General features: G+C 38.1%; 2 protein-coding genes across 7 annotated transcripts; both read right to left on the bottom strand.

Moving 5' to 3' along the window:
- On the bottom strand, positions 1–7330 carry LOC109175999. The gene is made up of 8 exons (XM_019325402.1): positions 7176–7330; positions 6867–7084; positions 5881–6419; positions 4993–5789; positions 3384–3470; positions 3067–3284; positions 1809–2341; positions 1–998 (listed from the first exon to the last, which is right to left on the bottom strand). Exons 1-8 carry the CDS (start codon positions 7309–7311, stop codon positions 182–184), a joined length of 3345 nt encoding a protein of 1114 aa, XP_019180947.1. The 5' UTR covers positions 7312–7330; the 3' UTR covers positions 1–181.
- Positions 7331–11837: 4507 nt separating this feature from the next.
- Positions 11838–13650, bottom strand: LOC109176026 (TMV resistance protein N-like). Of its 6 annotated transcripts, XR_002053337.1 has the most exons (4): positions 13506–13650; positions 12864–13412; positions 12273–12724; positions 12103–12169 (listed from the first exon to the last, which is right to left on the bottom strand). XR_002053337.1 is itself a non-coding variant. In XM_019325426.1 (3 exons), the coding sequence occupies exons 1-2, from the start codon at positions 13469–13471 to the stop codon at positions 12580–12582; spliced, it is 753 nt and encodes a 250-aa protein (XP_019180971.1). In that variant the 5' UTR covers positions 13472–13480; the 3' UTR covers positions 11838–12169; positions 12525–12579. The 6 variants fall into 6 exon arrangements, 5 of the variants coding, with proteins under 5 accessions (XP_019180971.1, XP_019180974.1, XP_019180972.1 ...); XM_019325426.1 differs by lacking the exon at positions 13506–13650 and having other exon boundaries at positions 11838–12169; positions 12525–12724; positions 12864–13480; XM_019325429.1 differs by lacking the exon at positions 13506–13650 and having other exon boundaries at positions 11838–12169; positions 12525–12618; positions 12864–13480.
- Between the last annotated feature and the right edge of the window lie 1477 nt (positions 13651–15127).

The raw sequence follows: 15127 nt of genomic DNA, 5'->3' as shown, positions 1-15127 counted from the left end.
TTAATACAAGTAGATAATCAAGCTCACAAATCATAAACCACAATATCCAAAATTACATATGAACCTACAATATAATCGTCCAAGCATACTGATTAGTACATTAATTAATACTTACAAGTTCATAAAATGGCATAACTAATACATTACAAGTTCAAGATAGTACAAAGATTGCCCAAGCATTTTATATCACAATGGCTTTGTTGTAGACATAAGATCTTGAAAAATACAAGTATGCAAGCAATGAAAGTGCAGAAAGTCCGGCGAGGAGCCAGTAGAAGTAGTCAAGATGCGCCCTGTTCAAGTTGTCAGAAAACCAACTGTCTCCGCCATCTTTACCGGTGGCTTGCTCGATGATAGAGATGAGAAAGCTGCTCAAGAAGCTCCCGATGCCAAATATACTGAGGTACAAAGCGAGACCTATGCTTTTCAGCTCCTTGGGCACCTGATCGTAGAAAAACTCTTGTAGCCCGACCATGGTGAATACATCTGAAATGCCAAACAATGCGTACTGGGGTATTAGCCACCACACGCTCATGGGAACCGTTGCATCGGGCTTGTCAATTAACCCGTGGTCCGAAGCAATTTGAAGACGTTGCTGTTCTACTATAGCTGCAATCACCATAGAGACGACAGATAAAAGGATTCCCGTTCCAATTCTTTGAAGCATTGTTATTCCCGAGGGCTTTCCAGTTACAGCTCGTGTAACGGGAACAAAAATGCAGTCGTATATAGGGATAAAGATGACAACAGAAAGGCTAATGAAAGTTTGGAGTGTAGAAGGGGGTATTTGAAGATTCGAACCAATAGATCTATTCATCGTAGCTCCTTGCTTCGTGAATAGAGTAGATGACTGTGCAAACACGATGGCATACACTAAACATGTCACCCATATCGGAGCCAATCTGAGAATGACCTTAGCTTCTTCAACCTCGCTCATGCTACAAACTTCTCCATCCTCCTTTGAACCATCGGGAGCAAGCAGTGCCTTGTTAAGGAACCTTTGATTAACAAAAATTTAATTAGAGATAGAAAAATATGGTCTCTTGAATATCAAAGTGCTATAGCCAATCATCACATTCCTACAAGTGCAGTAAAACGCCTTTTGAATGCCCCAGCTCTACCAAGTCGGTATGCTAGCCCACAGTCACTTGTAGTGATGCAAATGAGTCAAGCCGCCTGGTCAAAGCTCGATTCGAGATTGGTCAAATTCGAGTCAAGACGAGCTCGAGCTTAAATATTTTTGGCTCGTGGTTCATCGAGCACAAAATAAAAAAAACTTAAGCCCAATTCAAGCCAATCGAACTAAGCTTGGCAAATTATTTATGTGAACCATAGTAAAAAGTACATTTTTAATATACTAAATGTACATTATTTTTGTACTGAGTGTACATTATACAATATAATGTACACTCAGTACAAAAACAATGTACATCCTCTGAATACAATGTACATTATTTTTGTACTGAATATACATTATTTTTGTATTGAATGTACATTATTTTACAGTATACAAAATATGGTCCACACAACTTGTGTGGACCATGGTCTACACAATAATGATTGACTGAGCTTGAGCTGTATAAAAATTAACGAGCCGAACTCAAGCTTACATTTTAAAGCTTGATCAAATTCGAGCTTGAGTCACCATAAATTTTTCAAACTCGAACTTGAGCCAACCTAGGTTCAAGCTCGGCTCGTTTGCACCCCTAGTCAGTTGTTAGTTGTCATATACTTGCAGAGTTTAGGGAATGCATAGGGGTAAAAAGATCATTTCTTCTACCTATATAGTCAAACTAGTGTTTACTTACTTGAACTGCTGAGAACCTTCATTAGGTAGAATTCCCTGAGTCTCCTGTTCCGAGGCTATCGCTGCAGAGCTAGTCTTGTGGTTCCTAGCGGCGTAGATAAATACACGGCCAATTCTCACAAACGGATTCTTCTCATCTCTGTCTTGGCGAAAACGATAAGTAAAAGTCCCAAGCAAGAAGATAACAAGAGCAAGAGCCATTACTACACAAGGGATACCAAACCCGAGACCCCAACTAAGGTTGTCCTGAACATAGTTCAAAATCCAGAGTGTAACCATAACGCCAAAGCACATCCCGAAATACCACCAGTTGAAGAACGAGCTTTTGGCTTTGCATTCTTGCGGATCTTGAGTATCGAACTGATCAGCCCCGAAAGCTTGAACACAAGGCTTGTGCCCACCTTGTGCTAGTGCCACAAGGTATAGAGCAAAGAAGAAGAAGATAACTTGGAACTGAGGAGGAGAGCCTGCACCATTTTGAGAGTCAGAAGACTCGAAAGGAAGCACAGTAGAGATGGTCAGGAAGCCCAGCGCCTGCAGTTTAACAGACCCATATTAAACATCTGTAGTTAACAAAGGCAAGAATATAAACCATTTAAAATTTTACTATGAATGTACAATGACCAACTTTATTAACTTCACTAATGGCAGGAGACATTTCCAATAACTAGGAGGATGATCATTCTTTCCTTGTTTTCCTTTATTATTACTAATTTACTATGGCCCTGTTTGGTAAAATAGTTAACCTTAATCAGTCAGTTTTGGCTTATTTAACCACTATTAGCTGTTTGACTTCGTTAAACAATGAGTATGAGTGTTTGATTAATTAGCTTTTTTATAACAATTTATTACTCCATAATGCTAAAATTTAGCTTTTTGTAACAACTTATTATTCCATAATGGTAAAATTCAAGTTGCTCGATAAACTTTTTGAGAAAGTCATTTTGTATGTAATCATCTAACAGTTAATTTACCAAACACTTTTTTACAATCAGCTAACGCTATTAACTAACTCACTAACCCAATCAGCTAACAGCATTATCCGCTAACAGCCATTTACCAAACACCCGGTACCTCACTGAAATGGAGACTAGGGGTGAGCACGGAGTGGATTTGAAGTGAATCCATACGCAATCAGCTAAGGATAAAACATACTTGTACCATTTTCAAGGATTTCATTAGAGCAGGCTGGTAAACTATGAGCTAAACACAAAGTGAAGAAGAAAAAAGTGAAAGCATGGTGGTTAAGTGGAACTAACCAGGGTATAGAGCAGGGAGGAGATCACAATTGTCCGGTACCGACCAAGAAATGAGTCGGCCAGGAAGGCACCCAAAAGCGGCAAAAGCGACGCAACTCCGGACCAGGCGTTGACATTGGCCGCCGCCGCCGCCGTCGATTGGCCGAGAGGCCCAGTGAGATAGCTTATCAGATTCGAACTTATTCCATAATAGGAAAACCTCTCTGCCACTTCCACACCTGAAACATCATCGCAAACAATAGCTTATTTATTTAAGAAAACAAAAACAAATGACAGTTTCCGGTGGACCTAGAACGGGAAATTGAAGGTGATTTTACCTATGATGAAGGATGCGGATCGCCACCGCCCCGTTCTGGATCGGGCAGCGGGGCGGCCTTTGAAATCGACAGAGCCATCCACGACGTCTTGGTGGAGAAATGGGGTTTCGGCGTCGGAAAGGATGGTTGTTCCGGTGGCGGCCATAGAGAGGAGACGTCCACCACGACGTCTCTGCGCCCAAAGTCAAGGGAAGAGTGGGGGTTCATCGGTCAACAAATAATTGCAGCCATTTTTGTCACTTTGTGTTGCACTGTTGCTTGCTTTGGCCCATAAAATACTGTATCATTGTGTGGACTCTGTGTCTGTGTCTATTAGTCTATGTCCAGTTCACTTTTTAGGAGAAATAATTTCCTTTTTGGGGGGTGGGGTCAAAATTGCTGTGAGTCATTTGGTGAATTTTAGATTTTTTATTTATTTTTATTTTTTTGGAGATAAGTCATTTTGTCAATTTTAGATTATCTCATAAAATTATCTCTAGAAAGGTTATGCAAAGTTAGGAGAATGTAAGATTAACTTGTTTGATTGAATGTTATATTACATCAATTATATAAAATGTCTTTATAAAAAAAATGAAAGGTGTAAAAATAATTCAATTCTAAAAATACTTGATTAATTTGTAAGTTTTTTTTTTCTTATAGTTCAGAATTTAACAAAATAATAATAATATTGCAATTCTAAAAAAAAATGAAATTACTTGTAATTGAAATTCTAAAACAAATGTTTGAAATCATTTTTTTTGTGACGACGGAAACACACACACTATCCGAGGCGGGTGTGTACTGGATGAACTCCGCCTGCTAATTCTATCCATCAAATGACCACAATAAAGTAAATCAATCAAGTTGTCTATAATTGACTCGCATAAATAAAAATAAAAATAAAAACCATTAGATTTTTTTTTATTTTAAAAATGCATGTTAGAGGTAAAAATGTCTAGATTAATTTTTAGGTTAGGTGAAGTACGTGCACGAGTTTGTAAAAGAATACAGAGAAATAGGTTTGTCAAAAATAAATAAATTGCCAACTCTAATTATAAAACATTAACAAATGCAAATCTTGTTGTAAAGTTAATGACTAAATGGGAGATGGCACAATAATTCTGAGATTAATAGTGGAATTTTCCCTAATCAAATTACTTTTTGAAAAGTAAGTTAAAAATACTATCATAGTCCATATTTAAATGTGTAATTAACTCTATTACTTAAAAATATAATTACAAATGTTTTTTTTTAAATATAGCTATAAATTATATTTTTACATATACTTCATAAATCATAATAACACTATCTCAACATGTTTCAGCCATTTCTTCTCAGGTATCACAATACCAGCTAAATCAGGAATCCACCCTTGCTTGTGCACTCTGCACACAAAGAATCTTCATCACCTCTAATCGGTTAAGGTCTCCTAATAACCCTCCAGATTCCCAATAGGACTTCCAGATTCACAATAGGACTTGCATCCCCACACTACCGCTGGAGCAAAGCTTTAGGGTGATCAATCAAACCATTGCATCCCCACACTACCACTGGAGCAAAGCTTTAGGGTGATCAATCAAACCAACTGATCTGAGTTAACCCCGGTGGCATCAACTAGCACACTTCTGACTATACATGTATGATCTCGAGAAGTACAGGTAGACTGCGAATGCGACTGTGCTAAGCAATGCCAGTAGCCAATAGAAGTAATCCAGATGTCCCTTATTCAAGTTGTCGGAGATCCACCCTTCACTACCTTCCCCATTAATGGTTGCTTTCTGAATGACAGAAATGAGAAGACTGCTTAGGAAGCTCCCTACCCCAAACACACTGAGGAAAAGAGCAAGCCCAATGCTTCTCAGGTCGTTTGGCACTTGATCATAGAAAAACTCCTGCATACCAACCGAGGCGAATAGTTCAAAAATTCCATATAATACGTACTGAGGTATTAACCAGCACACGCTCATTGGAACTGTTGCCTCAGGCAAATCGACCAACTGATATGCTCGAGCAACTCTGAGGCGCCTGCTTTCGACCAGAGCTGCTATCGCCATCGTGACAATTGATAGAAATAACCCGACCCCAACTCGTTGAAGTGTTGTTATCCCTGAGGGCTTCCCACTGATGGCTCTGGTAATTGGAACGAATATGCAGTCATAGAAGGGGACCAAGAAAAGACTGGTAAAGGCAATGAAGCATTGAAGAGCAGCAGCTGGGACTTCAAGATTTTTACCTATGGACCTGTCCATTGTGAAGCCCTGCTTGGTGAATAAAGTTTCTGACTGGGAATATACAATCCCATACACCAAACAAGAAATCCATATTGGAGCAAGACTTAGAACTGCTTTTGCTTCTTCAACATTGCTGATGGTGCAAACCTCCCCATCTTGCGAATCATTGGGAGCAAGCATTGCTTTGTTAAGGAACCTGTCATTTACAGGCTGGTAGATTCAATAAACCGAAGAGATGTCAAAGGGAATGGACCGCATAAATTTATATCAAAGAAACATTTACTCACCGATACTGTTGGGAACAGGGAGGGATTCCATGACTTTCCTCTTCTATGCAAATTACAGATTGCGGAATCCGCCAATTCTTTACTGCTTTGACAAATACTTTACCAATTCTCATGAATGGGTTTTTCATGTTGTGGTTGGCACTGAACCGATAAGTTGTAGTTCCTAGTAAGAATATGATTAGTGCAAGAACCAAGACAATGCAAGGAATCCCAAAGCCAAGACCCCAACTTAGGTTATCTTGAATGTAACTCATCACCAAGATAGTAACAAAAGCGCCAAAACATATGCCAAAATACCACCAGTTGAAGAAGGAGCTTTTCTGTTTGCACTCCCTTGAATCATGCACATCAAACTGGTCAGCTCCAAAAGCCTGAACACAGGGTTTGTGCCCTCCTTGTGCAAGAGCTACTAGATACAGTGCAAAGAAAAAGAAGATAATCTGGAGTTGAGGAGGAGAACATGCTTTAATGTCTGCACCAGTTTTGCAGTCGGAATTGCTGAACGGAAGGACAGCAGAAAGGGTTAAAAAGGCAAGTCCCTGTGATTCATCAGGCATCAAGATAAATTTTATACCCAATTGAAGACATTATCAACTCCAAATTTATTAGACTAGAAAATGGTAAAAGCAAGTGCTACAACAGTTGAGACTAGAATAACTAAACTATTACCCACACAAGTAGTTCAAGTGGTTCTTGAGCTGCAGATTGTGGGTAAGGACACAGGATCGGGGTCTAACAGCCGCAGTGTGAGAGTTACACCCAATGTGGTGTACTCCTCGTGGCCTTGTGGGCACCAGACACTGATTCTCCTACCTAATGAGCATCTAAGTCACCGTGATTTACAACCACCACAAATCCTGTAGCGACCTGAGGCTAGGGATTTCACATTTTGTGGTCAAGAATAACTAAACTATTGCATCAAATTGACAAGAAACACTAAAATTTATGTGCAATTAGACGATTAGTAGGGTTGGAACAGTACATACAAGGATATACAGAAGGGATGAAACGATAATGGTGCGAAATCGGCCGAGAAATGAGTCTGCCACGAACGCACCTAGAAGCGGCAACAGCATCGCCATTCCAGACCAGGCATTGACGTTCTCCGCCGCCGTGGCGGTGGATTGACCCAGCGGCCCCGTCAGGTAGGTGATTAGGTTGGAGCTGATTCCGTAGTATGCAAACCTCTCCGCCACTTCCACACCTATGCGAATTAATTAGAACTTTAGCATCGAATCCTCGCAAAGAACTAGGAAAATTGTGCTCAAATATGGAGTAGGTGAGGGTATACTTGCCTATAATGAATGACGCCGATCTCCATCCACCGGAGTTGGCTCGGCCGACTGGACGGCCTTTGTAGTTAACGGCATGTTCAACAATGGCGTTTGGGAACAGAGGGTCCTCTGCTACACTCACTTCAGAGGCGGCCATTTGGTGATTGGTTCGTGAATTCTGCCGCCTTTATACTGTTCTTATTGGGTATGTACTTATGTTAGGTAGCCAGGAAATTAGTTAGATTGATAATTATCTCTTAGGGTGTCTTTGAAAACTTGAAAAATGGTTTCTGAAATCATTTTTCGAATTCTGGTGTTTGGCTAGTAAAGAAAAGAAGAGTTAAAGGAAAATAACTCAAAATTAATGAAAAATCACTCTACTTTTTTTGAAAAATGACTTCTCTTTTTTTTTTTTTTGAGAAGTCATTTTCTATCTTCATCAACGCACGTGGAACCTGCAATCTCCACGCCTCCATCAGCACAAAAGCATACTCCACCAACAAATTCATCACCGGAAAATCTCCACCCTCCACCGGTCCATCACCGGAAAATCTCCACCCTCCACCGAAGAAGCCTCATCACTGGTTTCCGATGCGGAAACCAGAGATGGTTTCCGATGCGGAAACCAGAGATGGTTTCCGATGTGGAAACCAGTTAACTGGTTTTCGCATCGGAAACCCCGACTGCGGAAACCAGAAACTGGTTTCCTTAGTCGGAAATCACTCGTAACTGGTTTTCGGCTCGCAGCCGGAAATCAAAGCCACTGGTTTCCTGGATGTTTGTGATTTTATTTTTTTTATCCTTCAGTAATTTTTATTTTTTAATTTGTGAAATCAATTTCTCTGATTTGTGTAGAAATGGAGGTGGTTGTTTTGGGTTTATGTGCTTATTTGTTTTGATTGAATTACTCTATTTTTTTAATTGCAAGCCAGGGAAGAACACAACAAATTACTCTATTTTTCTGAATTGCAAGCCAGGAAAGAACACAACAGAGCATACAATTTTAGGGAAGAAGAACAAGCAGAGCATAAAATTTAAAAAAAAAATGAACTTATCAAATTATATAAAAATAAAAAATGATGGAAGAAATAAAAATAATTGAATCATACAATTCTGGTCGTTTTCCTATTCATTTCTGAAAAATGAACCAAACATATTCCGTTGTGCAGTCAAACACCGGAAAGGAAAATGTTTTCTGAAAAATGACTCATTTTTCATAAAACATTTTCCATAAGTCATTTTCCTGCTTTCCAAACAGACCCTTAGATATTACAAAGGTAGTAATATACAAATACCCTACATAAAAGGATATTGTGTAAGGAATAATTCTATAGCCACACACTATCTTAATATATCTAATACACCCCCTCAAGCACAAAGTTGGAGGAAAACAACATTGAGCTTGTCCCGAATAGTCTCAAAACGCGGTCCCGTCAGAGGCTTTCTGAAGATGTCCGCTAGTTGATTCTTTGTGGACACGAAGTTGACTTGGAAATCCCCGGAAGCTACCTTGTCGCGGACGAAGTGAAAATCAATCTCGACATGCTTAGTCCTAGCGTGAAACACCGGATTAGCACATAGGTAGGTGGCACCGAGATTATCACACCAGAGTGTAGCCGGCCGACCAGAGTCCAAATCGAGCTCCCGCAGTAAAGACACAACCCACGTAACTTCAGCTGCAACATCGGCCAGACCCTTGTACTCAGCTTCAGTCGAGGACCGTGCTACGGTACGCTGTTTGCGAGACACCAGATTGGTTAAAAGGAAAACGTCATATCCACTAGTAGACTTACGGTCCATCGGACACCCAGCCCAATCGGAGTCGGAAAAAGCATTGAACGTCAGCAGAGTGTGACGCTGCTAGGCGAAGACCGTAGGACATCGTGCCCTTCACATATCTCAAAACCCGCTTCAGTAGGCCCCAATGCTTAACAGTCGGGGCGTGCATAAATTGGCACAGACGATTGACCGTAAAAGAAAGATCCGAACGAGTGATAGTCAAATATGAAAAATACTCAAACCTGTCCCAGTACCGACACAGAGTACGTCGAACATATTTTTTGCTCCATGTCTACATTCAAGTTACAAACAAATTCCAAATTTACAGTTAAGTGTGCAAGAGTTTCATGAAATAACTAAGAGCAAAATAACAATGTTACTATGATGATTGTTAATAATTATTCATATACAATACACACATATGTATATGTATACTAAATTACTAATATTTATAATAATTAAGTTATTAAATTTATTGAAGCATCTAATAATAAATGACAAAAACAACCAGGACAACATTTCCATAGTGAAACTTTTACCTTGGAAAGTTTGAAGATGAAGATGAATTATTTTGGATTTGTTGTTGATGATATCATACATTTGATTGCAATTTGAGGAGAAAAATACTTAGTTTTTACGAAAAGATTTCGCAATTTCTAAAAATGAAGTCACAATCTGATTAAAATGGAGTACATGACCTGGATTTCTCATTTTTTTTTCCCTCCATTTTAATACTAACTTGACGTTAATGCTAAAGGAAAACTAATATGACTTAAATTTCAATAGTCGGAGGACCAGTTTGAGTACAATTACAAGTTATGGAACTAATTTCAGAAAAAAGTCATAGTTGGAGGACCATTATGGGAATTAACTCAATACATTTGTTGGAAAATAAATTAGCACGAATAATTTTTACATGGAAATCGAAACGTAAAAGCCACATACCTTTTTCGGCCGTACCAAACCAATATCAACTATCAACCATTTTAAATTAAGGTCTACCATACAAAGTAGATCCAAGCCCACGATATAATTTGCATGTACGTATTCATAATTTCATATGTTTGGGAAGAATAATTTCATATGTTAAATATCTCCAATATAATTACGTTAGAATTTACCAATTGTAGGCCTTAAAAATGTGGAACCCTAAAATGTCTGTGGCTTCATGGGGGCATCGCTTCCATGTCTCCACCTGCCTATTATCGTTGTACCTATCTCTTGTAGGATAAGCCTATTATCGTTGTACCTATCTCTTGTAGGATAAGTGCTTTGGTACATACATAATATAGTAACCGTATATAATATGAATAATGATTTGAGCTGAGATTTGCAAGGTGTGTTTCCTGATCATTTATAGTATAACTTTTCAATGTTTACACAAACATGACAATTTTCTGGGCCTTAGGGATGGTCATGAAGTCATCATAAACAATCTTGCGAACACTTCTCTGGATCTTAAGAATGCTTATGAAGTCATCATAAACAATCTGGTATTAGAGTTCAGAAAATTACTTAAATTAACATGTGAAGAAACAAATGAATACATAATTTTGGACTAAAATTGCAAGGCTTCCAAAAAAGGTAACCCTTCCAAAAATTCTCTAAGGCTTAGGGTGAACCTAAGCCATAGAGGGGGTTTGGAAATAGTTTTCAACCAACAATAGACGCGCCTCGGTTAGAACCTCACTAGCTGCGTCATTGCCCCAAGCGCAAAGATGGTTTATGCTGCCTGCTTGCCTCGCCTTTTATTCTACGCTCACTACCCTCCCACTCCTACATCTGTCGATGTGGTACAAAACAACACAAAAACGATGGAAGGCGTGCCACAAATTAAAGTTACTTTGTCGGCAACGGAACGGTAGATTTGCTTCTGGATCTGCTGTAGTGATTGTACGTAGATGGATTCAACATGGTAGGGTAGCAATGTTTTGCATGCATGTCTCCCATCGATAATATCCCTTAGCTTTGTACTTAATAAACTGTAACTATTTAATTATTTTATGCCTTAACTCTCTCTCTCTCTCTCTCTCTTGAATTGTTCAGATCAATTTCTTCCAGCATGCAGACAAAACTCAAATTATTAAATATAACGGTCCTTAGACACAGCTCATTATTGGATATAATCATCAACAATAAGACTTGCTATTAAAAGTAAGGTGATGATGAGGATTCAAACGGGAAAGTTAACCAATCAATTCGGGTAAAATGCTCAACAAAATTGGCAGACCAGGTATAATATATGCAGTTTTGTACTTAATGTGCGTGAGTTTGTGCTTAATGTCAGTAGTTGTTGAAACTTAAAGTCTGTGAGTTAATATTTAAAGTGCGTGGGTTTTGTGCTTAATGTGCGTGAGGTTGTACTTAATGTGTGTGGGTTTTGTACTTAATGTGCGTGAGTTTGTGCTTAATGTCAGTAGTTATTGAAACTTAAAGTCTGCGAGTTAATATTTAAAGTGCGTGGGTTTTGTGCTTAATGTACGTGAGGTTGCGCTTAATGTGTGGATTTTGTACTTAATGTGCGTGAGTTTGTGCTTAAGATCTAACACTTAAGGTGCGTGTTTCTATCACTTAAGGTGCGTCATTTTTAGCTTATGCTTCCTTCTTCCAGACACGCGCGCGTTTTTTTTTTTTTTTTTTTAATTTTCATTGATTTGAGCCGTTGATCTAAATTTGATCAACGGCTCAGATCTAACCGCACAACTGCACGGGAAGCTATACCCGCACCTGAATCCTTCCATATATATATATATATATAAGGGATCAGGTGCGGGAGGGACTTTCCGTGCAGTTGTGCGATTGGACGCACATTAAGTACACAAACAAAACAACTTCAGAACACAAACTCATGCATGTTAAGCACAAAACTAATGCACCTTAAGCACAAAACTCACTCACTTAAGTTTCAACAATAACTCATATTAAACACATACCCACACACATTAAGCACAAGACTCGCACACTTAAAAGTACAAAACTGACGCACGTTAAAACCGCACAACTCAGTTACGTTTGCCTCATTATTCTACCAATCAACCCATACTAATCCCGTGACCCTGCCAATGGTCGTATAGCCAGTGGATCCCCACAAAAAAGATCATCATTGATCTTTTGACAATTACATTCTGGATAGTAAGCTTAATGCAGCCTGATGATATTCAACCTTTTCTCTCTTTAATGCTTCAACTTTCTTCCCGACTACTTGGGCTATATCTTCAATGCATTTCGCTTCATCCCTATTTATCAAAATTCAAACAAATTAAATAACGTCACCAACATATAACATAAGTAGCAGAAACAAATAAGCCCTAATATATATATATATATAAGTAACCTGACCTGCGTTATATTAATAATAAAGAAATACTATAAGGCCATGTTGAAGTTGAGATCAGAGATATAGTAGTACGTGATGGCCGGCCTTATAGTATAGTTTCGGTTTATTTCATGCTTAGCAGAGACTTGAGATATAGTTATGGCCTGGAGGCGGTGCAGGCCGGGATGTCGACGAGGCCGAAAGCGGCGGCACCATGGCGGCGAGGCCAGAAGCGGCGGCGCGCCGGTGGTGAAGAAAAGAATTGAAGTATGTACCCTGCAGGCAGCTGGAGGTTGCATTGGGTAGAAGAAAGTAAGACTGAGCTGAGCTTCATGTTAGACGATGACTTGGAGAGTCGAGTTCAATATTCTGCCATTGAAATCGTGACACAGTTATAAGATGATGAGCATGCAGTTGAGGATGGACAATTGGTATCAGAGTAAGTCCCGAGTTTTGACGGAGAAGCTCATAATAGCTGTAAAATTAAAGCTTCATTGGATCGGAAGAGCCATTTTAGTTGGAGATCAGATCAGAAGATAAAAATATATAAAGTAGCTAGTTAGATCTAGTATATATATGTATAGATATATATATATATATATATATATACTTACCTCTGGTAGGTGTCGATGAGGTCAAATCCCGAAAAGTCGGCTACTTCACTTAGGGCACGCTTCCATACCTTCACCTTCCGGCAATCCTGAAACTGTGCAAACGCGGCGGAGAACGGAGGCTTGAGGTGCCGGACATCCGTCGGCCGAACATCATAAAACACCGGAAAAACAGTCCTCTTCTCCATTTTCACGCATTTCATGATTTCCGCGAGCTCTTCAAGGCACCACTTCGAGGAGGCATAGTTGGAAGAAATGACCGGGATGAAAACCCAGGAGTTGTGAATGGCATCCATCAGCCCTCGCTGGATCCGACCTCCTTTCAGATCAACGTCGTCTTTGAACGCTGCGATCCCTGCACAACACAAAGCCTCGTGCAGGGACTTAACAAAGCCCCGGCGAGTGTCTTTTCCTCTAAAACTCAAAAACACCGCCGGACCACCACGACGGTGCTCCGACGAGGACGGAGGATCTGGAAAATGGTGGTTGGGCTGTGCGGCTGAGAAATAAGAAAGTGTTGTAGCAGAAAACAGATAATTTTCCTGTAATAACCTATGAGAAGGACGAAATTTAGATAGATGATTGAGTGAAAGATGCAGCATTATCATCATATCGTGTTTACAAATATAATTTGTACTTAATTACCTGGTTTAGATGTGAGCTGAGATAGATGAGAAGATGAGAGTAGATCGAAATGACGGAATAGCTTAATACTACTGTAGTTTTACTCACCTATATATGCACTTGTGCACTCTAGCTTTTCTGGTCTGGGGGTTTATATAGATGAAATTCACGTGCCCATTTACAAAACTATCCTCTCTACAAATTCACCTAACATCAGAATATTCTTTTGAGATAGATTTTATACTTTGAGTTTATTTTATACAAATTCACCAGTTAACCTGTTGCAAACCTTCAAATGAAAAAATTGTTTGAAATTGGTTAGTTTAGGGACCAATTGTTGGTTTTTTAGGTTCAGTGGCCTAATTAAATTATCGTGTGCAGTTTGATGGCCTATTTGATCCTTATTCCGTATTTAAATTATTATGAATCTTACGGTTTAGAAATTATGAATCTACAGTATAGAAATTATGGATCTACAGTATAAAAATTATGAATCTACAATATAAAAATTATGAATATGAAAAGGCACGTGCTCACCGCATAACGTTACATGTCCCATGCTACACTTCAAAATGGCTGGTAATTGTACATACATTGTTAGTATTTGCAATATAGGTAAGATTTAGGTTAATTGGATCAATAAAACCAACTCCTTCTTCTTCTTGTTTTAGTATTTTTAAAATTATTTTTAAATACAAATTTTTTTACGTTTAATAATACTTTTGATGTAATTTTAAAATAAATTAATTTTATATACTAATATTAAAGTTAATATTATAAAAATTTAAATTAAAAATATCTTTAATTAAGTATGATTAACAAAACCAAACAAATAAAATGGGATAATGGAAGTACATTATTATTAGTATACATACCTTTCAAACAAATCAAATTAAATCTAGTTCAACCCAATAGGGTAACTCAAGTGACAAATGAGATTTCTTTGTGGGGGAGAATTTCGAGATAATCTGAGTTCAATTCTCACGTTGTGGTTTACATAAAAAAAAAATTAAAAAAAAAACAAATCTAGTTCAAAACTTTTGGAATATCGGGTAATATTTCCATAATGTGGCAAATTATACTGTAGACCATGGTCTATGTAGCAGTGTGGACCATGAAGTATGTATCATTTTAATTACATTTCAGTTTCATTTGACAATATTGTTATGTTTTTTTTTAATTTCATTTTCCCTCCCCACTAGTTTCATTATAGAAATACTAAATTAAAGCATCATTTTAATTCTACTATAGTTTCATTTGATAATATACATTATTGTTTTAGCTCTATTTTTTATTTCTATCATTTTTCACAAACTAGTTTAATTATAGTAATGTTGATATATTATTTTAATTGCACTTCATCATAAATAATATAAACACAAAAGAAACAATAGCCAAAAGAGAAAAAGAATATATATTTCAGCTCATAACAATAGCTTTATCCCTGCAAGTTCTCTCATTGCAAGTCTATGTGGCATTTTTATTTTTATTTAAAATTGTATTTTTTATCCTACATGGAATGGAAGCTTTCACAATTTGAACCCGTTCAAATAGTACAGAAGACTACCATTTGGCAGTTTTTTGTACTTTTTATTTTGATCATATTTGTGTGAAATTGTCTCAAATATCTTTATTCGTGAGAT

Source organism: Ipomoea nil, unplaced genomic scaffold, assembly GCF_001879475.1.
Source record: "Ipomoea nil cultivar Tokyo-kokei standard unplaced genomic scaffold, Asagao_1.1 scaffold0688, whole genome shotgun sequence".
Lineage (NCBI taxonomy): Eukaryota > Viridiplantae > Streptophyta > Magnoliopsida > Solanales > Convolvulaceae > Ipomoea > Ipomoea nil.
Note: the sequence above shows the minus strand (reverse complement) of the source record. Positions and strands in the feature narration are given on the sequence as shown.

Coding starts and splice junctions, on each gene's coding strand:
- LOC109175999 (XM_019325402.1), bottom strand. CDS start 7,311: ATGGCCGCCTCTGAAGTGAGTGTAGCAGAGGACCCTCTGTTCCCAAAC. Junction 7,085..7,175: donor ATCGGCGTCATTCATTATAG/GCAAGTATACCC, acceptor TAATTCGCATAG/GTGTGGAAGTGGCGGAGAGG. Junction 3,285..3,383: donor ATCCGCATCCTTCATCATAG/GTAAAATCACCT, acceptor ATGATGTTTCAG/GTGTGGAAGTGGCAGAGAGG.
- LOC109176026 (XM_019325426.1), bottom strand. CDS start 13,471: ATGATGATAATGCTGCATCTTTCACTCAATCATCTATCTAAATTTCGT. Junction 12,725..12,863: donor CTCATCGACACCTACCAGAG/GTAAGTATATAT, acceptor TTAATTTTACAG/CTATTATGAGCTTCTCCGTC.